This window comes from Amphiura filiformis, chromosome 20, assembly GCF_039555335.1.
Source record: "Amphiura filiformis chromosome 20, Afil_fr2py, whole genome shotgun sequence".
Taxonomy (NCBI): Eukaryota; Metazoa; Echinodermata; class Ophiuroidea; order Amphilepidida; family Amphiuridae; genus Amphiura; species Amphiura filiformis.
Window position 1 is genome coordinate 2867949 of NC_092647.1, and position 25466 is coordinate 2893414.

A 25466-nucleotide genomic window follows, 5' to 3' on the forward strand; every position below is an offset into this window, starting at 1 on the left:
GTGGATGCCATCAAGAACGCTGAGCGTGTGGCTGATGGCACCCAAGGTTACATGAAAATATTACAATGAAAGACATAGAATTTAATAATTTATTAAATATAAAAATAACATTTTTGCAAAGAAAAGAAAAACAGTAAATGGATGTCATATTAGGTACATGCATATACCACATGAATATATTTGACAAGAATTATTTTGATATGAACTAGAACATCCATGTATAATGGTCAATGTATGAGGATTATATCACGCTGGCTGGTCTTGGTATGTCGTGCTCATGGGTCATATGTGTATTTGTAAAAAGGTATTTATCGAAGTATACTGTACGAGGAATGTCCTTCTGATATTGAACAATTTTGATTTTTTGAAATTCGCAATATAATACAAATTTCATGACAAATTATAAAAAATATATTAATAATAACCAAATAATTTGAAAGAAGTTCACGACATTATGAACACCATAATGTAAACTGATGGAAAGCACCTTCGGTGTCTTATTTTCACCCTTTTTATGATGAGAACTCCATTTTAGTTTCCTCATGTGAAGGTGGCTTTGGAATAGTTCCTTGAACAAAACCAGCTTATACTTAAACATCTGAATAATAGGGCTTGAGATTTCACACCACAAGTAGGATTATGGTTTTGCGACTTTAATGCATATTTCAGAAAAACTCATAAATTTGGATTGATCATGATTAGAAATATCAAATCCTGCATGCGTACCACATATGGGAGAGATCAAGTATTTTTTTAATGATTTTAAGGAGCCTTTTCAATACAGAAACACATGATTTTGTATGTAAATTAGGTCATTCCCATACATCATAGACTTCGGGGGCCAGTCGTAAAAAATAATGAAAGTCAACCTATACTTTTTCCCAGTCAGAGTGATCAGGTTAGGGCTAATTTCAACTATCATAGCTGTTGCGAAGAACTGAGTCGTTCCTGTGAAGAAGAAATGACGTGGCTTTCATAAGGGTGTGTGGATGTCAACTGAAATAGTCAAAGGATGAAAGAATGTTAAAATTTGAAGGTGGATGGGGTCCCAGGGGCAGGGTCATGATAACGGCTATGACCATCCAAATTCTTTCTTTCAGGGTGGCAAGGACGTCAATCCGAAGTTCCTATTTCCTAACAAGTATTTTGTGCTAGTAGACTTGCTAAGGGGTGAACATAGGGTGAACGCTGCAAAGGTCCCATTTGGTATGGATGTTCCTTGGGGCAAGAGGAAAAGATTCATCCAAAAAGACAACCTGTCTCTATGCATAAAACCCCTTAATTTGCATAAATTATGCTAATTAATACCCAAAATATGGTATTCTCTACCTTTTGGACCATTTCGCCAACAAACATGTGTAAACATTTGAAATTGGCTTAATTTAGGGTAAGAAATTCATTTTTGGGATGCTAGTAGATGAGGATGGCTACGGCTTTGGTAAAACATCACAACTAACATGAGACACTGTTATTGATTATGTCTGGTTCCAGTGTGACCGTTACCAGTAGTGTGTGACCAATCTATTTAGGCATCTCCTTCTTCTTCTTCCAGTTGTAGTGAAGGCTTCTTGAAAAGAAGATTACTCACTGCAGAGTGGTGGGTGCGCAGACATATGACGCAGACAAGAGATCTCAGGTGCAAAATATGTACAGTGAAGTGCTGATTAAAAATTTGATGTTGTCTGCTGTCTAGATGGAGCCATCCCTCAATGCCATCTTGAAGGCATCGAGTGTTGGGAAGGCTGCTGTATCCTTCTTTAAGGAATTCCAATCCCTACTTGTGTGTGGGAAGAAGGAAGATAGGTACACTTGCGAGCTGCAATATGGCGTCCAGATGTGGGAGTTATGACCTCTGGTGTTGGATGTTGCTTCAGTGACGTGATCTTTCCAACTGATGTCAACCAGATCGGAGTGAATCCTGTAGAGCATAGTTAGCCGGCTTTGGCGACGTCTACTTTGTAGAGATGGCCACTGGAGCTCACTCAGCAGGGGGGGTAACACTTGATCTGCGGTCATAGGTGTTGGTAACGTATCTGGCACTGTTTCGCTGGACTTGTTCCACTTTCTTGATGTTTCTTTGAGTGTGTGGGTCCCATATTGCAGCTGCATACTCAGCAGTGGGTCTTACATAAGTCGTGTACGTAGCCTCCTTAATCCTCCGACTGCTGTGGTAGAAAACCGTTCTACGGTTCATTGGCCATCTTGGTCATTTTCCAGAAAAATCAATAGCCAAAGTAAAGCAGCAACCTTACAGCAATAATACTGCTGACGTATGTTCTTTTAAAACTAAATTACGTTTTCCAAAACAATAAAATCTTCATTCAATATTAATGCAAACTTTCATACAAGTCGTATACAGTACTTCAGTAGTACTAGTAGTTCCACCGCCAAACCAGATTTCTATCTGTGTACACTAGTTTAACAGTTTTTTGGGTCAGCATCTATATTAACATTAAATTCGTTGCATATTACTTAATCGGAAGCCATCTTAGACAATTCATTCAGAGCCAGAATGATTCAGTGTAAATCTGGACGCTGTGACGATACCGCTATGCATGGGCACCCTGTGGGTGAAATGAAAATACCAGTTTAATCACCTACTTTACACAATATATTTATAATAGTTGTGACAGGCGGACGACTTATACTGAGCTCAGATTTATGCTTTAATGCAGTATTCACAAACGTCCTTTGCCAATGCATGGAAGCATGTGTCCAGCATAGCATTAGAAGGGACAGCTTTGTTTGAATCTAATATAAAAGTGGAAACGCTGTCAAAAGGAAAATAATCTAACCTTCTTCGTGAATCTTCCAGAATTCTCTTCGAGCGTCATCAAGTAATGCATCATTACACTGTAAGATGCTTTGAAGTGCTCCAGGCCACCTTAAATCTTTAGACTTTTGTAGTCGTTCCATGATCCACCTCACTGCCCTTGTCTCTCCATCAGATGACTTCCTGGCAGTGCATTCACGTTTGTACATCTGGACAAATTCTGGCATATGTGAGGACAGGGTTCGGAAGATGCTCTCAGATGCTATCTCACGTAGCATAACCATCTTTAGATCAACTACCTTGTCCCAGATGAAAAGATGGTGAAGCTCACCTGTTTATCAGAAAAGAAACCGTTGTGTTAGAATATGCATTAAGGTAATAGTTTGTGATTTCAAAAAAACTTCATATAACTTTTTCAATCATCTACCTGACATGGTTCCAACAATGCAACAGCAATAGCTGAAGACGTTGATAAAAAAGTCAACAACAAAAGACAAAAACAGAAACACCTACACACAAAACACACATACATACGCAAAACAAAATGTCCCAGCACAACGAATACAATCATATCCAAACTTATACTTAAATATATTGCATTATCACCAAGTACTTGAATATTTGAACAGAAATATGGAAGATTAAAGCTTACATGCCACTTCTTGTGCAGACTTCTGAGGCTTTATTGGAACTTCTGATTGCGGAGCTGAAAATATAACGTAACTGGTGTAAATTCATGATGTACGATAGTGTTGAAAATTCAAAACGTTATAATAACAGCACCACAACCACCAACACTACCCCACCAATGAAAATCGGCATATCCTTGGTGCAATATATTCATGAGTTAGACTAGTGTAAAGACCCCCATGCAGTCTTAAACGAAGGTAGAAACCTGAAAAGCATAGCAAATATACATACGCGTCGGTACAATCATTGCCTGCACTTTTTGTCGGTGGGGAGGGGAAGGAAAAATGCCCAGAGAGCATTAGTTCGACCCAATTTTACTGGCATATCTGTCCGCGCAGCGCGGGAAAATTTTCTGTTTCATACTATTTGAAGTAAAAGTTGATACACATTGGGTTCATTTCGCGCGAAAAATTTTACACTATCTATACATAGGTCAATGTGTGCGTATTTAAGAGCACTAAGAACAATGAATTTGTTTTGAGTTGTCAGGAATCGCTCCCTGTCCCTCCCCCGGGCACACCTGCCACGCCACTGGGTACCACCACCAACACTAAAAGCAACAATACCAACACTGAACTACTAGTGATTAATACACAACCACATCAACACCAATATGCACCTTCATCAACACTACCATCTACATCACAACCACCACTGTACCTATACACTATGAGCAACTGAGTGTCTTTAGGAAAGAACGGGACCATTTCGCCAACATTCATAATCGTACTACCTTTATTATCTTCAGCCCCTGATTGGTCTTCATGTTGCTGCAAGTAAGCTTGGTATTCCTCAAACAAATATTGCATATAGTCATAATGCCTCTGTCCCTGGAGTGCTTGCATTAGATGCTGTGGCCAAGATGTGCCCATAATTGGAAGCCTTTCAAGGAAGTATTCTGCTCCAACATGCTGTCCATGTATGGTGAACTGTTGGCGTATTTCATCCTTCGTATGGCTTGACATACACGGAAAATAATCTAGGATCTCTTCTGTGGTGATACTTATCAATCTTTCTCTAACGTTTGGAAGATTGAGTATGGCTTTAAAACTGTCGAGTATCTTCAGCTTCTCTGTTTATCAAGTTAAAATAAAAGAAGTATTTTTATGCATACTGTGAAGGTCAGTCACGGAATAGAGGGGTTCCAAGAATCCTAGATAACAAACACAAAGTGTTTATTCCAAATTATTGGCCTACTCAAAACAAAAGGCTCATTGTACGATAAAGAATTTGCTCAAAGACTTCACTTATTATTATAGGTATTTTATTGTTTAACATAATCGTGGTCAATTGGCCAAATCACACTCAGCTCAAAATTATCAAATCCAGACCTCTTCAGGAACCCCGAGACGTATGACAGTGGTTCTGTACCGATACTCAAGTCGCTGGCCTGGGGGTTGTTTTACTGAAGCAAATCTGAATGGCCTGACATTTGGAGGGATTTTTGCAAACATTGTAAAAAAGCTGAACGGTGGTAATCTGATTTACATTTTCTGCAAATATCAGGTCGTCCAACAACCAGAAGTTTATGAGAATCCTGAAACCATGGGCCGAGTTTTGCGCCCTGAGGGACTCCCACATCATGTGGGATATAGTCTGTAAGAATGTCATTGAAGCGAGCACGCTGGTGCCTATAATGAAGGAAATCAACAAAGATAATAATTATGTTTAGTGATCTTACCTGTAACAGGCATTCTGACTGGAACAAGTTCCTCTGGATTGAACTGAAGTATTTCGCGATTCCTTGCAACGATTTCTAGATTTTGTCTCTTACAGACAATGTCGGCTTGATTCAGTGATCTCTCGGGAACTAAATCTGATGTAACGGTAGAGAAGAATATAGATTGAAATGCAATATATATTTCAGATACATATGTATTAATCTGTGTTGGCGTAACGTATAATGAAACGTAAAATATCACACGAAATGGTTGATACAAGAAAAACAGTTCGAAAGCAAACTTATTTTTAACCCTACCAGTCACATTTTGTCCTTGCGGTGAAGACATGACTGGAATGGAAGCAAACCACCTTTCTTGTAGCAACTCATCCCGTGCTTCAGTCACAATCGGTACCAATGTCGGCGCTTCTTGTTGGAGTCCTGCTACAAAACTCTCATGCCAATCTGGTTTCGTCAAATGCATGAGCTTAAACAGGAGCAGATCTACAGCTTTTCGGCGCCCTTCAAGTTTCTCCTTGGTTTCAATTTCGTCTTGATCATCGTCAGATAACAGAGAACCTTCACCCACTAAGTATAGAAGCAGCTCACTCGGTTTTATTGTGCGTTTTAGGCTTTGATGAGTACGCTTCAAAACTGCTCGCCACAGGAGGGTCAAATCAGGAACACCTTTCAAACAATGAAGACAATAATTAGTTTTGTTGTCTTCATACGGTATGTTATGGTCACCTCGTAATATATCGACGACTCTATTTGTTTTGATAAATATAAAATATTAGCATATAGGTTTTATTTACCATATTTGTCTGGTAGTTTGTCTTCAACCTGTGTGAGGGGAAAAAACGGCGGATATAGTTATGTTACGATGGTACTACTATCATCGTTGGTAGTCATGTATTAATTTTTGTATAAAAAACAAAGTGAAGTAAGACGAAGTACCGATGTCACACCTGTAACCTATACGCAGATGGCTTCATTGCCCTGTGAAACAGGACGCAGTCAAAACGGTCTGACGTAGTTAAACTACAAGGCTTTATCTACATCTGTGTTAGGCCCTATCATTACAATCATAGTTGTCTATGTAGCAGGGACCATAATACATACTTGATGACCGCTGTCCAGTAACATCGATTCGATGCTTTTTGCCAAATCATCGTTGCCAATCATACTCGGATGTTTCAATACAGTCAACACTTTTTGAATCGTCAGTTTATCAGCATTCCTTCGACGAATGGAACATACCTCCTGCAATATAGGCGAATATATATTGTTATGAAGAAATTATACATTACAACTTATTCAAATAATGTTTTACGTAACATTGTGTTTCCTATTATTTGCACTTACTTTCAGTATTTCGTCGGTAATCGAATGACCTTTGGTAGTTGAACAAAACCGAGCAAGCTGCTGAAATTTGCACCATGGAATGCCCCATATATCTGCAAGCATCCGATAGTCACTACCTAGGGGATGTGTTTCATCAAGTACTGCACATATTCGTTGTTGAAGCCAGGTCGATATCCACTCCCAGCCACTACATCCGCCGAGTTCAGCAATAAACGTCATATCAACACCCTTAAAAATTAATGTAATTATTGGTAGGTCAAAATATAATGTATGATATTTCACTGTTTTAAGTTAGAAGAACTGAATTCGACTGGTTAGAATTTACATTCAATTTAAAAGATGATTCTTTAAAAAAAATAGCAGATAGGCGAGGTCTGCTTGTTTTCTGTAGACAAGGGGACAGTCTTCAGTGAACGGCTCTTTTCAGAGCCACCAAAACCTTTAAAATTGGCAGATAGGCAAGACCTGCTTGTTCTCTGTTGACAAGGGACAGTCTTCAGTGAACGGCTCTTTGCCCTCAGTAGGCAAGGGACGGCCTACATGTCTCATTCTTAGGTACTTTGTCCCCAAGAACACAGAGCTACTCTTGACGAAAGCTTGACAGTTCTAAACCCGCTAAAAACCCACTAATTGTTATGAATTCCCGTCGTAAAAGCCTATCCCACAATTTGATTCTTAAATTGTAAAGCAACAAATTAATTACTTGGCAAATGACATCAGTCATATCGTCAGTATGAGCCAGTTGTGAATGATACACTGTGCCGTTTCCCTTTTCAGCTTTGTGCAAATCATCCAACTCATAATACAAAACCTTCTCCAGGTTGCACTCTGTTTTCAATGACTTCGGACTGAGGAATTTCCACGTGACAACTGTCCCCGGTGAACGATGGCGAAGATACATTTGGGTGATTCTTTTCAACCTGATGAAATAAATTTAGCAATAGCATTATGGTTATGCATTACTTTGACATTGAGGTGTGTTGCTTATCTTCGAGTTTCGAGTCTCGAGTCAAATTTTCGAGTCTCGAGTTTCGAGTCTCGAGTTTCGAGTTTTATACTTCGAGTTTCGAGTCTTATTTTTCGAGTTTCGAGTCTCATATTTCGAGTTTCGAGTTAAATTTTTCGAGTTTCGAGTCTTATATTTCGAGTTTCGAGTCTTGTATTTCGAGTTTCGAGTCTCATATTTCGAGTTTCGAGTTAAATTTTTCGAGTTTCGAGTCTTATATTTCGAGTTTCGAGTCTTGTATTTTGAGTTTCGAGTCTTGTATTTCGAGTTTCGAGTCTTATATTTCGAGTTTCGAGTCTCAAATTTCGAGTTTTGAGCCTCATATTTCGAGTTTCGAGTCTTATATTTCGAGTTTCGAGTATCGAGAGTCAAATTTCGAGTTTCAAGTTTATCATATCGAGTTTCGAGTCTCAAATTTCGAATATCGAGTGTCAAATTTTCAGGTTTTGACTTTATAATATCGAGTTTCCAGTAATACAAAAAAGTATTTAAACAAACAAAATAACTGATTAAATTTGGCCTCCTAGAGAGTTATAATCGAGACTCGAAATTTAATTAGTTATTTCTCGCCTACTTTATAATATTTTTACCAAGAAATATTATGAGTGGCTTTTAAATGTCATTTGTCCATTAGAAAAGGTCAGTTTTCTTTAAAATGACGAGACTCAAAATCGGGTCTAAATTTCGAGTCTCGATTATAACTCTCTAGGACGCCAAATTTAATTAGTTATTTCTCGCCTACTTTATAATAATTTTTACCAAGAAATATTATGAGTGGCTTTTAAATGTCATTTGTCCATTAGAAAAGGTCAGTTTTCTTTAAAATGACGAGACTCGAAATCGGATCTAAATTTCGAGTCTCGATTATAACTCTCTAGGAGGCCAAATTTAATTAGTTATTTCTCGCCTACTTTATAATAATTTTTACCAAGAAATATTATGAGTGGCTTTTAAATGTCATTTGTCCATTAGAAAAGGTCAGTTTTCTTTAAAATGACGAGACTCGAAATTGGGTCTAAATTTCGAGTCTCGATTATAACTCTCTAGGAGGCCAAATTTAATTAGTTATTTCTCGCCTACTTTATAATATTTTTTACCAAGAAATATTATGAGTGGCTTTTAAATGTCATTTGTCCATTAGAAAAGGTCAGTTTTCTTTAAAATGACGAGACTCGAAATTGGGTCTAAATTTCGAGTCTCGATTATAACTCTCTAGAAGGCAGAATTTCATTAGTTATTTCTGACCCATTTTATAGTATTTTGACCAAGAAATAATATGAGTGGGTTTTGAATGTCATTTGTGTTTTAGAAAAGGTCAGTTTTCTGTAAAATGACGAGACTCGAAATTGGGTCTAAATTTCGAGTCTTGATAATAACTCTCTAGGAGGCAGAATTTAATCAGCTATTTCTCACCCATTTTATAATATTTTGACCAAGAAATAATATGAGTGGGTTTTGAATGTCATTTGTCCATTAGAAAGGGTCCGTTGTGAATTTCATTATCGTGAAAATGCACGTTTTTGTGAATATGTGTGTTAATATGTATGTCTGTGAATATGTTTTGTGATTGCTTGTTTTGTTTGTTTAAATACTTTTTTGTATTACTGGAAACTCGATATTATAAAGTCAAAACCTGAAAATTTGACACTCGATATTCGAAATTTGAGACTCGAAACTCGATATGATAAACTTGAAACTCGAAATTTGACTCTCGATACTCGAAATATAAGACTCGAAACTCGAAATATGAGGCTCAAAACTCGAAATTTGAGACTCGAAACTCGAAATATAAGACTCGAAACTCGAAATACAAGACTCGAAACTCGAAATACAAGACTCGAAACTCGAAATATAAGACTCGAAACTCGAAAAATTTAACTCGAAACTCGAAATATGAGACTCGAAACTCGAAAAATAAGACTCGAAACTCGAAGTATAAAACTCGAAACTCGAGACTCGAAACTCGAGACTCGAAAATTTGACTCGAGACTCGAAGATAAGTAACACACGCTGGCTGTGTGACGTGAACAAATGAGTATGTATACCATTATTTACGTATGTATGTACATTGGATGTATTTAACAATTTAGTATGCATTAATTTATTCTAAAGGTTTTGAAAGTTTATCTTATGTAACAGTAACATACGATTGTAGTTGAGAATGCGCTACAGGTTTGTCAACCTCATTATTGCATAATACAGCAATATTGATGGCTCTTTCCATATCCGTCAACTGCAACATGCTTTTAATAGGAACAACACACTTGATGGCGGAAATTGAATAATTGGCCTTTCCCTGCGATTCGGGATGACTTTCCAACATGTGCAGGTGGATATTGGGGAAAAGATCGGGCGAGAACATGTCCGACTCGTCAGCGCACTCGACGCGAATGCCATAAATATGAGCCTTAGCGCTCTTCTGAATCAGGATAGGTGGCAAAGATGGTTGTAGTTTGGATGGAATCAAATAGTTCCCATCATCGGTGGTGAAGACGAGTTTCAGATGCTCCAAAAGCAATACAGTAAACTCAAATTTAAGCCCTTTTCCAGTTGCCAGGAAATTTGGTAGTTCCGATTTACTATACACAGGCTTGTCTGGTAGTTTCTGGAACTCGGCTGGAAATTCATCACCAGCTAAGACTTCAGCGATGACTTTGGCGCAGAGCCACTGGATGTCCATGATGACCATAGCTTCGCATATTTCGCTATCCTCTTTTGCAATGTAAATCTGTTAAAAAATGATGACGATTGTTTTAACAAAGATTGTTAATAATTGAGTGAGTGATCATTTAGTATTGACATCATGCAGCTATTGTTAACTACATGTATGCACACAACACAGGGGCACTCACATAGGTAATTGACCCTACTAGTAGCGCTGTGCTGTGGGTATAGGAGATGAACTAGTTAGCGTCATGTATCAAAAAGTATAAAAGCTCTGACTTTAGTACTTGCTCTATGTTTCAATTACTTTTTCAAAATATCTGAATTTTTAATCCGGTACAAGCTTTAATAACGGGGGAGCATGCATTTGTATGAGAAAGGAAATCTACAATCTTATCCGAACTCCCGTGTTAATCCAATGCACATTTTGCTTCACCGGGCCGCCCTGACTTGGTCGCGTTTGGAAGAGAAGTGTCACCAAACCGTAATAGGTACAAATTTAGTACTTTCTGCCAATCAAGTATGGTTTATTGTCTACAGGTCAATCCTTAAATTATTAGCATAGTCCTTATAATAACGGTGGAGCGCCTTGATGAGTAAATGATAGCAAACCAGTGAAAAATCCTCAAAGCTCAGTCAGTGGAGCTCCACCCGTACATGTCAATAGTGTCATTATCGATTGGATTAGTCGACCGTAGCGGACAATTCGATCGCTCATTGGATTAATATTATCACGTGGTAAGAAATGTGGATTGGACAATCGATTACTATAATGGTTTAGTACTACCTATTTCGGTTTAATCTTCACTAAGCGGGTTTATGGCTGAAAAGGTCACGGTGAATTATCCGTGGACAAAACTGCACTATGATCGGGTATAATATTATTATTTATTTCACATATAGGTAATCCGACGGAAGCCCACTATTAGAAAGAGGTGTATGAAATGTTCAATGTTTTACCTCACCCATGTCATGCAGATAGGAAGCAGCAAGTTTTACAGTATCTTCCTCGATCATACTATCAATATCTTGTGTCAAGGTGGAAATTTTCTCAGTTATATGTGTTGGAGTCAAATTATGCAACTGAAATTGATGACAAATCGCAATTTCCTTTACCCTATCGAAGAAATAGGACCAAGGCACGACGGGATACTTGGGGTTGTACCACTTACGACATTGGTCCATTATTCTTTGACATATTGTTGGTAGCATTCGACTGCCCTGTTATAAACATCAATAACATTAAAACTTCAGTTAGCAGTTGGGATTGGGTAAGCTTTAGTGACAGTGAAGATTGGAAAAGCCTCAGTGGCATTTGTGATTAGACAAACCTCAATGGCGGTTTAGATTGTCGAATTAATCACTTACCAACATGTTCGCTGCCATCTTTTTCAGCATCTGTTTTAACACTTCAAATCCTTGATCAGTGGCGTTGCAAGCGTTGATAGTGACAACAATGTCAGCAATATCAAGTGTTTCCTCAAACATACATCTCATCTCCTCTAGATGTCGTTGAGCGACCCGATATCCTGCAAAATTACTTAAGACTCAGAAATTGTATATCTTCTTGCCCTATCTACATGTAAAATACTCGATTTTGTTATCAATTATGTATTTGTATACAACATTTCCGTAAATGTATAACACGTACAAACCAGATAGAATACAGAGAGCAAATAAATTAAGATTTTGTTCACCCCTCTCAGCTCAGTGGCGTAGCTAGAAGTTTATGGGGCCCGGGCAAGGATGCAAAATGGTAGCGCCCCAAACATGTGAATGTATCTAGGGAAATTGTTGTTCGCAAATTAGTATATATGTTGATTGTTGACCCCCAATTGTTTGACCCAGTGTGGTCGAGAATTTAACAAATTGTGTGTGTGGGTGTGGGTGTGTGGGGGGGGGGGGTGTTGCAAATTTTCCAACCGATACAGTGACACCTTGCGCTAGCCAGTCCAAAAACATTTTTGTGGGATTTTGATCATATATATTTTTTGACCGATATCAGCAAATGAGACTAAAACCGAGATAAAAGTTGCTATTGGTTCTAATAATGACATATCTGCCTTTGTTTAAGATATACAGGGGTTACAAATAACTGGCACCTTGATTATTTTGCTGTCTATATTATATAATATGTTATACCTACCCGTTTTCTTGTCATCAACTTGATCCATGTGAGAAGCAACAATTACAACTTGTGGTTTGGTAGGTTGCATCGTCGAATGACCGGATTTCAGAAAGCACAGCCAGTAACGAAGCTTTACAGAGGTACAAACATCAAAAAAATATTTTTAGTAGCTACTTTTTGAATATCAATTAAATACTTATATAAACCACTACTTGCAATATCACGGGGGAGCACTTTTAAGTTTATAAAGTTAACATAAACAGTGCCGTAGATTTTTTGTTGACATGGGGAGATGGGGGAATGGGGGGGATGGGGGAATATTTTGAACAGGGGCGTAGCAAGCGGGGGGGGGGGGGCAGGGTGGACGAAGTCCATGGGCCCCAGGGTGCTGGGGCCCCAAGCAAAAGTGAAAATTAAATAAGCTCTGATTAAAGAGATGATGAAAGGCAGGACCGAATTTACCTGGACCAGACCAAACTTTGGATGCCCCAAACTCACCCGTGCATGGTGGCAGAAGCATTGCATATTAAGATAAGCACATTTTGTTCCGATCTTATTAGGACATTTGCGCGCGAAATAAATTTTCAATTTCAGACAATTTTAGCCCAAAATGAAGGTGAATTTGGCTATGTAAAGAGCTAGTATGATATGCACGAAGCGCACAAAATTGAGCAATTTTATCATATTTTAGTGTCCAAATTATGGTGTTATCGGGCTAAAAGGAAAATGCACGGGGCAATTTTGGGGACCCTCTGGCCCAATGGTAAATTCGGCCATGCTAAAAAGGCCCGCTCTGTTTCTTGTCCATGGGCCCACGAGGCTCTTGCTACACCCCTGATTTTGAAGTATATAGTAAATGCAACTTTATGGTAAAAATTTGCCATATTGAAGCTAAAATGATGAAATATGCCGCAAAAGTGGAATGGATTCACAAATACCCCTCATGTTTTCCATATTGGATGTATGATGGATTAGACAATTGGAATAACTCATTCGGTCATTTCAAATGTTTAGTTTTAGTTTTGGTTTTGGTCACGTGGTTTCCTATTATCCTCCCTAACCACTTGAGTCACAAGATATCGAACTCTTTGTTTCTACCTTTTGTTAAAAACTGAACATTTGTATCAGGCAGATTCGGTTTTCGTTTCAGTTTCTTATAAGTGGTGTGAAGAAGAAAATTACAGGGTTTGAAGTTACCTGATCTAAGCATACAAAAGAAATGTTTAAATTTCGCAGTGCAATATTCACGAGCAGAGAAGTCGAACAAACCAGTCTACATTTGAAAGCATTGATTTAGTTTGAAAGCATTGACTTGAGACTACGAAATAGCCATAACTTATTTCACTGTGAAAATATATAGACCATCGAAATATTTCCACAGACATTACAATAGACACTTGACAGATTATACACTTGAGTGATATAATAGACACTTCAGTGATATAAACACTATTATACATAACTCTATTTATGTGCATGTCGCATGACGGAAGATCAATATGATAGAAAGCAGGTTGACTTTTATTCAAAATATTTATTAATTTGGGTATCGCATGATTTGGTAGGCCTAGACTTAGAGTAAAAGAAAGATGGAGAAGAGAGAGAGAAGAGATCGTCAGGGAAAGAGGGTGTGTGTATGTGGGGGGGGTTAAGGGTAAGGGAGAAAGAGAAACAGAGGGGAGAGAGCATTGGAAGTGGGAAGCGGAGGAGGGGAAGAGGAGAACTCAAGAGTGGAGTGGAATAATAGGGAAGAGTCGATATCGAGTGTGGGGAGGCGGGAGGGGGTGGGGAGGGAGGAGGTTATATATAGGTGGCGGAGGGAGCATAGGTAAGAGGTATGGGTTGTGCTTTCCGGGGAATAAACTAATTCACAATCAAATCATCTACATCATCATGCATCGTTTATATTTCAGACAAATAAACAAAACACCCTCACTCCCTCAATATAAGCACATGATTTCTACATGTAGGCCTCGTAGAACTCGGGTGTAATTATAAGGTGTCATGAAAGTGTGCCACCTACGACAGAGAGCATCAACTGTCGCCCGCGTTGATAGATATCCGATAATGAAAATGTTAGCACAATAGGCTATTATATACGGCTATAGGCCATTATACTTTTGGTTATATATACCCTCTTGTGTCCTCCCAGCACAATTATAGTGTTATGATTGCAGACCAGTTCATCTCCACTTTTTAATCCCTTGATTTTTGGTTTCTGAACAAAAGAGAAACCAAAACTAATGATTTGAAATGAGGATTGTCTTACATCTTTTGCGTGTGATTCCTTAATTAGGTTATACACAACTATGAAAACCGAATTCTCTGCACCAAGAAACATAGCATGTGATATGTGGTATTCCACGTGACCAGCGAGATCCCAAATCCTGAATATCCCAATATCCTTGATCTCATGCTTGCTGATGTCGATCCCTGCAGTTGGTATATATGGAAGCGGGTTGGTATCGTTGGCGGAGTCCTGGATGCATATTGTGCATTCTTCAAGATCCTTTAAATCGGTACAAAGTATAATTATCTGTAAGTGTCCTATGGTAATGAATTTATTAGTTAAATACAATTTTCAAATGTGATCTAAACAGACTGTATATACTTATGAAATCTCAAAATATAGGGGTATGGTCATTTGTACGGTGTACCATCTCCGCCAATTTCTCTTTTTTAATTCCCCTTTTTTTTAATTTCCCGGTTTTTTTTATCTAATTCCCCGATTTTTTTTAATTCCCCATTTTTTATTTGATTCCCCGATTTTTTTAAATAGAATTCTCCTTTTTAATTCCCTCATTTTTTTTAATTTCCCCCTTTTTTTTAAATTTCCCGCCTATTTTTAATTTCCCTTTTTTTTTAATTTCCCCTTTTTTTAATTTCCCTTTTTTTAAATTTCCCTTTTTTTTAAATTTCCCTTTTTTATTTCCCCCTTTTTTAAATTTCCCCATGGTTCAGTTTTCAACTGTGCTAACGCTAGGTGCACACGCATTATGTAAAATGAATAAATGATAACATAATATATGCAAATTGTTTTAAATTATTAGTATTCTTCTTTGTTATATAAAACATGGAGAAGGTATAAAGATACACATACTCGCGTTAGAGAGTTCTTTAAAGTCGTTTTTCCCGCTGCTGGTGCTCCGCAAACAAACAATTTGACCATCTGGACCGGCGTCGTACCTGTTTCCATTAATTCCTTGTACTTCTTTCGCTACAAAATTTTTTATGAAAACAATTACAATTTGCGGAAACATATCTTATACCACTTTTATACCAAGTATGATTTAATGTACTGTGCATCTGTCTGTGTAGAACGTAACATGTGTTACAATATACCACCCCCCCCTCCTTTTAAAGACCTTCATGATGCAGTCATGTCTACAGTAGAATTCATCTCGACCTTTGCAGGACTTAAACCCCATTAAAAGCTATTAAACCAAGATAACACTCATTGAAACAGCTCAACTGATTAAATCGGATCTTCTCTGGTTGTGCACATGTGTCTGTTTTACACGTGCGATATCGCAATAAAGCTGGTATTATAGCTTCAGTTGGGTAACCGATTATAAAGGAAACGACAGGAAACAATGGTATGTGGACCTTTGTTCACGAAATGAGACAATGGCCTGCTTTTTGTTAACCAGCATTCTTGAAAATGAGGAACATAATGATTGTTGACTTAACACGGTTTGGAAATAATTTCTTCATATTTTTGGTGTTATCTGTCGTTTACATATCCTTCCTAAAACACAAAAGTGCGACCCTCTCCAAACACCTAAATTAGCTAAAAATTTAGGACATGTTACAAAACTATATTTTCTAGAATTTCGTAGAATAGTTTAAATGTAGCTTGTACCGTTTTTTTTGTGGCATCCTTCAGAACGGAGCGGTCCGTTACCAATATAGCTCAATATTTTCGGTCAAATCTCAATTCAATTAACACGGGGAGTTGGCTAGCTATGAGCTAGCTATGCTTTGCCCTCACTCATATTCTACGAAAGTGCGACCCCTTCTGAACATCTAACCTAGCTGTAATTTTAGGTCATGTTAGAGAAATATATTTGCTAGAAGTTTGGAGAATAGTTTAAATATCAGTCCGGTCCGACTGCCTGATCAGGAAGTACTGCCGAATCAGGCAGTATGTTGCCGAGTCAGGCAGCATGGTATCCCCACAATGCAATGCTCTATTTCAAATAGAGCATCTTTTAATATACCTTTATTTCTTGGTTTAGAGTAAAGAAGTAGGTAAAATATATAAAATTATCAATGGATGTACAATTAGTAGTATTTTTTCATCAATTTTAGTTAAAATAAAGTTAATTTGCATATTTAAATCAAATTTTTAAAAAAACGTTAGAAATTGTTTTGTTATTTAAATTATTTTCCTCCCGGTGGAATTTTTTTTTTTTTTTTTGAAAAATTGTCAACTTACATGTAGCTCATGTGTGTCAAAGTAAAATTTCCACCGATCTTTTATAAAATCACCATGAACAATTTAGTCCTTAGTCTCTCAAATTCGGAAGGGTTACCAAAGCCTGTGTTGCCTGACTCGGCAACATACTGCCTGATTCGGCAGTACTTCCTGATAAGGCAGTCGGAACGGACTGAATATTGGCCGGTTATTTTTCACACAGTGATGTTAACTAGGCAAATGCAATATACTTCTAACATTGTGTCTAACATAGACTATTTGTAAAGGTCGCGCGTCAATGGTGAGAGCACTGTGTATTGTGTATAGGAAAACGGACAGTAACTGCAGTATGTGATTTTTGTATATCTTTACCTGAATGGCTTTCTGAACAGAATCATATACGGCCAGGAATACCGGGTTTCCAACATTCTGCATGCAGTAAAAATCACATGGTGTTAAAGATCTGTAAACAATGTAGCTAATAAAACCAACTCAACGATGAGATTCAAGAGTAAGTTGTAATTACAAAGGTTTCTATTCATATGTGTTTTCAAAAACGTTTATGTTTATCATGTTTACCGGGACCGTATAGTGGTCGTCACTATTGATACACGATGACCGTAGGCAAAATTGAGTCAATTTTTTTTCAGGTTTAAGAGTGAAGGGAAAACAGTAAACAGTAAAAACGTGGTGAATATTTAAGGTCATGCTTAAGGGCTTGGTCATTCACCTTTGCACAATATTTTTGTGGGGCTTGAGAGCACTTCAGACACACCAAATTGCAATATGAATACGAGGAATATCCTTCTGATATCAAATAATTTGGATTTTTTTATAAACACATTACTCAATAACTTTCCTGTAAATCTACAGATGGCGCTATACGGAAGAAAGTGAATAACTATCACTGCAATAATGTGCTCAATATTAGCACATTACGACTGTTGTACAGTGCTTAATATTAACACTTTATCAGAGAGAATGTATTGGATTTTTACAGAAAATCTAGAATTGACATTTTATTTTGATGCATTTATATCGCCATATGAATGACACGGTCCGCAGAGATGACAATGTTGTTGCATCACAATATAATCAGCTATTCTATTATCATGCATGTTCTTGAAATGGCTTGAATATATTTTCTTACTGTCCTTCTCCTTAAGGGGACTCGATCTTTTGTGCGCAATTATAGAGGGCCAGGGGATTCACTCTATCATTTAAAAAATTATTTGAAGAAGTTAAAGAGCCCTAAGAATAAACAACTGTAGTGTAATTCACGCCAGACACAATTTCTTTATATGACAAAAATTAATTTTTGTAATCGATCAAAATGATCAATTTTAAATTTAGCCTGAATCGGTAAATATGGTACCTCTCGCCCCTTTTTAGGTCAAGACTGTTTTTACCATTATGCAGCGAACCATTGTTGAAGCTATTTCACATACATGTACAAAACATTCTAGCGAAAGAATGAGGCCATATACTGTTGGAATATCTTTTGTTGATTTCGAATGATAATGTCATGAAGTCGTAACTTTTAAGGTCAAATTCCTAAAACCAAAACAAAACATTGCGACGCAGATATTTCCCGACTTACGCAATTTCATCATCACATCAGTGTCTTTATTATTTGTTTGAAACCTTTCCCAAACGTTCGTGCTCTTTATGCATAAAACGGCTAATCTATCTTTACAAAACGCGTCTTTTTTTAGTAAACAAAAGGCTAAAGATAGCATTTATGAGATTTATCATTTATCATTACACTCCTCCACTCAACTGCCACCGTGGCTGAGCGGTAAAGCGCTAGACGCGTAATCAATGGAACTTCCGAATCGCTGGTTCGAATCCCAACGAAGCCTGTGGAAACTTTTTTTTTCTTCAAAATTCATGATCGCATTTCGAAATGAGTCACTTGTCGGTAAATCATGTATCGTATCCTTAAATAAAATAGTAGAATAATTTTAATTAATTTTGGTAAGGTTATTTGTTGTTTTGGTCTCAAAGTTACTAATGGCGTTCATTACACATTGTCATAATAAAATAATATTTGCAGGCACTCGCCTTAATCCTTGCATTGACACTGGCATTGTGTTCCAATAGAATATAACATGTTTCAGTGTGACCGTTCAACGCTGCCAAGTAGAGAGCAGTTGTGCCGTGAGTCTGTTGAAAAGATCAAGGAAACACGGACAGCATTAAAGCCATAATGTGTGATTTGCTTCACAGCGACGCCCTCAATTTTACTCCTCCTCAATTTCTACTTTTTGCATAATTATAATCCCATAATGCCCAGTGGTACACTAAAATACCACGTAAAAGACTAAGCCTGAAGTGCTTTAATAACAGTAAAAGTTTACTTTTTATAATAAAACCGGGTCGACTTCAACGCAACACCATTTTTCGTTCACCTGGAACGTTACCACTAGTTCAACTAGTTCAACTAGCTTCTGCAGCAGATGGTGACGTTGTGATGATATCTTGTCTATAATATCCACTTGTATGTTTAAATATAATTTTTGGTTTCAAATTCGTGAAATATTTGGGAAATTGGGAAAGACACTCTTCTTTGCCCACCTGCCAAGCGGAAACATCTGATCTTCTTATCTTTTCCATATCTTTTCCATATCTAAACTCATCAAATTACTTTGTTCTGCTGAGTATCTCAGTTATATACTCTTTTGATTTTTGTTTCTGTAGCCGATAACATCACATCTAATCAAAAGAAAGAATTTGCCTTCAGGAAACAGAAACGAACACGCATAGACTGGTCTCCACAAGGGTAGGTTATGCTTCATGTACATTCTCGATCTAGTCAATAAGACTATCCTACCAGACATGAGAAGGGGTGAGCAGTAAGAAACGAAAAGAGCTGGACACCTGTCTTTGTGAGGACTTGAAACCACGAACCTCACAATGTATTTAACGATTCCTCCTTATCAACACAATACTCAGTAATAAAAACCGGTACATTGACTAATATTGAACATTTTAAACAGTGGTGAGAGAACTCGCCTTGGTTTCGGCATTGACATCGGCATTGTACTTTAATAACATCTCACATATACCAGGATGACTTCTGAAGGCTGCAAAGTGAAGAGCACTGTACCCATCCTGTTGATATCAAGGTAGAAATAGCTATAAGAAAATTGGCCGCTGTGAATAAAGATCATGCTAGATTCTCAAATAACACTTTCTGCTAGCATGCTTACATGTGCAGTAAAGTTTTTACGTTACCCAACGGCCGACAGTAACTTTCAGTCGATTCACAATACAATGACGGTTGCTGGAGAAAGGCCAAAACGCAGTGCATTATGGGAAAATGTCGACACCTAAAGCTCACTTTATACTACAACACAGAAACATATGCCATTGTCATGATTGATGAATAATATAGTATATCCATTTTCTATCTATCTATTTATCACACGGAATCCTTCGTGGGGCTGTTTTCAACATTATCATTATCACACTCGCGTGAAAACGATGGCTAGAATAGCGATGTCGACCCTGAAGATCAATTGGACTCGCAAGGGCAGCCACTGGCGGCGCATCGTATTGTGAATTTTTGTTGTAGTCATTTTCCCTTGATCTTTTGGAGTCATTTTCCATGATCGTTTACTCAACTCTGTTTATTTCTTTTCTCCTCATATAGGCTGCTACCATTTGGAGGCTAAAGTCTGGCAATTCGCTTGAGACAGGCCATATAAAGACCCAATTATGTGTCCGCATAGACCGGTCGATTAAACAATCAAACTACACGTACGTGTTTAATACGGATTTGATAATGATGAAAGAGACTTGCCTTGTCTTGAGCATTTACATTGGCATTGTACTTCAACAATATCTCACATGCATTAGTGTGATCTTTGAGAGTTGCACAGTGGAGAGCAGTGTATCCATCCTGTTGGTAAGATGAAGAATAGCAAAGTGACCGTAATAAATAGCAAAATAAACATTGTGTTTTCTTTAAGTGCTACAATCTAAACAAACACTTTGTCCGGTGGCATTGTACGAGTACTTCAGAATGTACTTCAGACCTTTGAATGTCAGCTGGGCCAAATGAAGAGATTAATGGTAGTTGGTAAAGGTGTTACGATACCGCATAAACCCACTCGTTCTCTTATTTATTAATCTTATGTGCCTCGGTAGGTTTTTTTAGTCTGAATTCTCAGGCCTCTAATGGTGGCGCCTTTTTTTACCCACAATCATTTACATCTTTTGTGCGTAATTATAGAGGGCCAGGGGATTCACTCTATCATTAAAAAAATATTTGAAGAAGTCAAAGAGCCCTAGGAATAAAAACTGTAGTGTAATTCACGCCAGATACAATTTCTTTATACGACAAAAATTAATTTTTGTAATCGATCAAAAAACAAACGTTTTATATCAATTTTAAATTTAGCCTGAATCCGTAAATATGGTACCTCTCGCCCTTTTTTTAGGTCAAGGCTATTTTTACCATTATGCAGCGAACCATTGTTGAAGCTATTTCACATACATGTACAAAACATTCTAGAGAAAGAATGAGGACATATAGTGTTGAAATATCTTTTGTTGATTTCGAATGATAATGTCATGAAGTCGTAAATTTTAAGGTCAAATTCCTAAAATTCCAAAACAAAACATTGCGACGCAGATAATTCCCGACTTACGCAATTTCATCATCACATCAGTGTCTTTATTATTTGTTTGAAACCTTTCCCAAGCGTTTGTGATATTTATGCATAAAACGGCTAATCTATCTTTACAAAACGCGTCTTTTTTTAGTAAACAAAAGGCTAAAGATGGCATTATGAGATTTATCTTTTATCATTACACTCATCCACTCAACTGCCACGGTGGCCGAGTGGTAAAGCGCTAGACGCGTAATCGAAGGAAGTTTAGAATCGCTGGTTCGAGTCCCAACGAAGCCTGTGGAAACTTTTTTTTCTTCAAAATTCATGATCGCATTCCGAAATGAGTCACTTGTCGGTAAATCATGTATCGTATCCTTAAGCATTAAAGCACAGTATAAAGCACTGCATGAGTATTCGAGGTCTAGAAGGTATACAGTAGTTTCTAAAACTTATAGCACATCGGCAGGTTCGTTTTGTATACCTGCATACTGCATATTTCTAGAGTTTCTTAGTGGCGAGTTGTAAGCATCAAATGTTGCAAGATTGGACATAATTATATCGTAAACAAAATATAAACACATAGGCCTATGATATAAACACTTTTGTTTGACCCTGGGCAGACATCTCAAAATGTGCGAGAGATGCTATAAATTAGATTGGATGACTGTGCAATGCTCGAGCTCTGTGTTATGAGCGTGAATTAATTTTCTAGATGTCTGCATCTCAATTTGGAAAAAAATTCAGTCTTAAATGATTCAGTCAGCATCACCTTAACATAAACTATTTCATTTAGCACATGGCTTCTTGGCAAATATTCTCCAAAACAAAATATACACATTGTTTATGTCAATTATGAGTGTAGATTTGTGACATCATATCCCATAATGCCTATCTTTGTATAATGGTCTATGCTTATACCCCGGTACTACAGTAAGGTGTAATGTCCCACTGAATGATGGGACATAATATAAAATCCAGATTTTTGAGCTATGACTTGACACCATACAGACAAAACATTCCAATATTGGAAATAGTTTGAGTGCAAAATATAGGCCTATAACCTGAACCCTAACATTTGGTAAGCGGTATTGGGGGGAGGGGTATAATTTAAACTTAGTATCATAGGCCTATTAATAGGGAGACACGGCACAGTGTCATCGCCCCGATATCTTCATGGCAGAAATTGCCATGGTAGGTTGAATCCACAGCCACGCATGGCCAGTGTGTTCCCACCTGTTTAATAGTTTTTAAATGCATAGTGGGCTGAAGGACACCCGACTAAGGCTAATGACATTAGCCTGTGACTGACCTCTGTACGGTCAGCGAGCATACATTCGCCATTGTCATCTGCATATACACTGCCTCTACGATAGTCTCCTACACAGCCAGTTTGTGTCAGTCGGTCTGACACTCGTCGATCCTGTATGTTCGTGATAGCCACATACAGTCTGGCCCGAGACTACCTCCACGAAGGTCTACGCTGCGCTATTTAAAATCTTGAATTTTGGTCACTTTTTCAGCTCAAGACGCAAGCTACTCTCTCAAAGCGCAAACTAACGACTATCATATCTGTTCAAAATATATATTCAAGTGCAAGGAACCACATCTGGTTTCTTTATACGAAATCATTTACGGGAGATATTCATCATTTTCCACCCCGGTATCCAAAGATTTATCGTCTGAATATCAATCGTGCATAGCACATTTATGTATATCGATCCCGTGTATTCATTTCAGTGTCTCTGGTTGTATAATGTAATTATTAACCGGGCGATGTCGGTGTGCACGGGGACGAGGTATGGTAATTTTATACATGGATGAGTGTTCAATGTTCATGGACTGATGAGGTAGGGTTTTTTCTTCAATGTAAAATTTGCATTGTTAGTAGTTTCAATCTTTTCCTAGTCTTTAGGAAAGTCCTTTATTAGGAAGGTCCCTTTCCTTTTCTCTTCTCAATCATTATGAGGGATAAACCCCTTCGACAAGACTTGGAATGGAAGTGATTCTTGTTACTTTAATATTAATCAACTTATTTAGGTCTATGTATTAAGTTTTCCTAATGCATTCCAAAATATCTAGAAAATAAAAACAATCTGACAAATCTCAGAAATTGAGGAGGGAGGGTACCTGAACCAAAACATTGATTTTTTTTCGGCCCAAAATGTGCAAAAGTTACTTCCTGTTTTATAGTTGAGAACAAATGATACAATACATTGCTTGTTTGCAATGATACATTTTAATACAAAAACGAAAATGGTAGATATATAAACCATACACATGTGGTTAGAGGAAAGTGTTTGTAAGTTTGATTAATGATCATATGTAGCCTTGGGGAGGTCCAGTGAAACTGTTAAGGTGACAGTGCATCTACTACATATCTTGGGTTCTTTTTTCTCCAATTTGTATTATCGAAGTTAAAACATAACACTCATTAACCTATCAAAATGACAAGTGTCAAGAAATTAAACGGAAGTGCATATACACACCCATCCACGGTCCACCCCTCTCCATAAACGCCACCACCACAAAGTTCGCACCAACATCACCAAAACATGCTCTCCAAATAATGTAGCTTTAATATACTCGCCACTAAAAAACTCTAAAAATATGCAGTATGCAGGTATGCAAAACGAACCTGCCGGGTAGCACATTCATAAGGCTGCTAATTTCAACATCAACATATATTTTAAAATATTAATCCTTTGATATAACTTTGATATAAGTTCCGAAACCAATGGGAAAATCAAAGGGAAATTAATTGGCATCAGAGAGGTACCGGACTTGAGGGATTACTAACAGGGATTACAGGAGGAGAGAGATGACGGCAAGGAATGGAGAAAAATTCGGTGACCACTAAAATATCAAGTATTAAAACCGACCGCTATATGTGCAGCACCGTATGCGGTACTGCACACTTCCGCTTACAGTTCCGCATGTAAGTCCCAAAAATAGTTCCAAATATAACAACATGAAGCTTGAATTACACAGTTATTGCAAGAATTTAAGACGGGACATTGTAACATGAAAATGTCAATTACATGATGAAGTACTAACTTCATAATACGTTAACGTTTAAGTTTACCATGTACTGAATACTAAATCGAAACATTGCTGGAAGACAGAAGATAAAAAGAGTTTATATTCGACTGGACGCATGCCGAATATGGGGCCTGCAATAGATGAACATACCGTGTTTCTGGAATTTAGGGGGAACAACTTGCCTTAGTTTCTGCGTTCACATCGGCACTGTGATTCAATAGCATTCGACAAGTATGAATGTAATCTTTACCAGCTGCCAAATGAAGAGCAGTCACCCCATCCTGGTACCAGATAAATAATATAATAAATTCATAACATGAACAAAAATGAGTTTTACTCAATGAAAACTATGTTGTGTACATTTTTAATATAGATGTGAATGATATCATTATTCAGGAAAGATATTATATTGTTGTGAATACTCTCAATCATCTGGGAATCGTAAACGATTAATCTAGTCAACCAAATTTTCCAACATACCTTGGAGCAACAAACGTTGCCACTGACCAGTACCACTGACCTTCAGCTGGGTTGTGATGTTAACACCTTGACTCCCGATGTTAAACACCTTGACTCCCAAAGGCAAGCAGAGTGGTCTGGTATACGGTATACAGTACGCTTACATAGGAGAAACATCCCAAGCGCTCAGGAAAAGGCTACAACAACATCAACGCTCTAGTTCGGGTCCCGCGGAATCTGCGGTTTTACACACATCTACAAGCCAGCAAACACGAAGTGGATCTCGAGGACGTCAAACCGCGAATCGACCACGATTCACGGTGGTACAAACGAGTAGTTGAAGAAACCATTTGGGTTACAGCAGAACAACCGTCCCTCAACCGTGGAGGAGGACTCATAAATAATCTCTCACACGCCTGGGACAGAACCTCGCCAAATGACGTCACAAGGTCATCGGGAGTCAAGGTGTTTAACATCACAACCCAGCTGAAGGTCAATGGTACTGACCGCAAAGTTGGTTGCTCCAAGGTATGTTGGAAAATTTGGTTGACTTGATTAAATCTATTCTCTCGAAAGACATTATACATTGGTTTTCCCGTTCACCATGAATATTACACTGACATTTTATTTTGTAATCGTGTTTGTA

At 37.7% G+C, this 25466-nt stretch overlaps 1 protein-coding gene across 1 annotated transcript in view; it reads right to left on the minus strand.

The window, feature by feature from the left end:
* The window catches only part of LOC140142070 (uncharacterized), a 58745-nt gene extending 34095 nt beyond the window's left edge, over positions 1–24650 (minus strand). The window contains exons 1-20 of the mRNA XM_072164022.1: positions 24544–24650; positions 20509–20607; positions 19719–19817; positions 18768–18869; positions 17076–17132; positions 15387–15503; positions 14556–14795; positions 12305–12416; positions 11527–11687; positions 11119–11379; positions 9642–10222; positions 7192–7408; positions 6489–6716; positions 6246–6386; positions 5939–5966; positions 5442–5810; positions 5145–5279; positions 4197–4535; positions 3426–3479; positions 2796–3104 (exon numbers count right to left, since the gene is read on the minus strand). Of these exons, the coding sequence (XP_072020123.1) occupies positions 2796–3104; positions 3426–3479; positions 4197–4535; positions 5145–5279; positions 5442–5810; positions 5939–5966; positions 6246–6386; positions 6489–6716; positions 7192–7408; positions 9642–10222; positions 11119–11379; positions 11527–11687; positions 12305–12416; positions 14556–14795; positions 15387–15503; positions 17076–17132; positions 18768–18869; positions 19719–19817; positions 20509–20607; positions 24544–24585 (3691 nt within the window). The 5' untranslated portion in view covers positions 24586–24650. The remainder of the gene's footprint in view (positions 1–2795; positions 3105–3425; positions 3480–4196; positions 4536–5144; positions 5280–5441; positions 5811–5938; positions 5967–6245; positions 6387–6488; positions 6717–7191; positions 7409–9641; positions 10223–11118; positions 11380–11526; positions 11688–12304; positions 12417–14555; positions 14796–15386; positions 15504–17075; positions 17133–18767; positions 18870–19718; positions 19818–20508; positions 20608–24543) is intronic.
* Between the last annotated feature and the right edge of the window lie 816 nt (positions 24651–25466).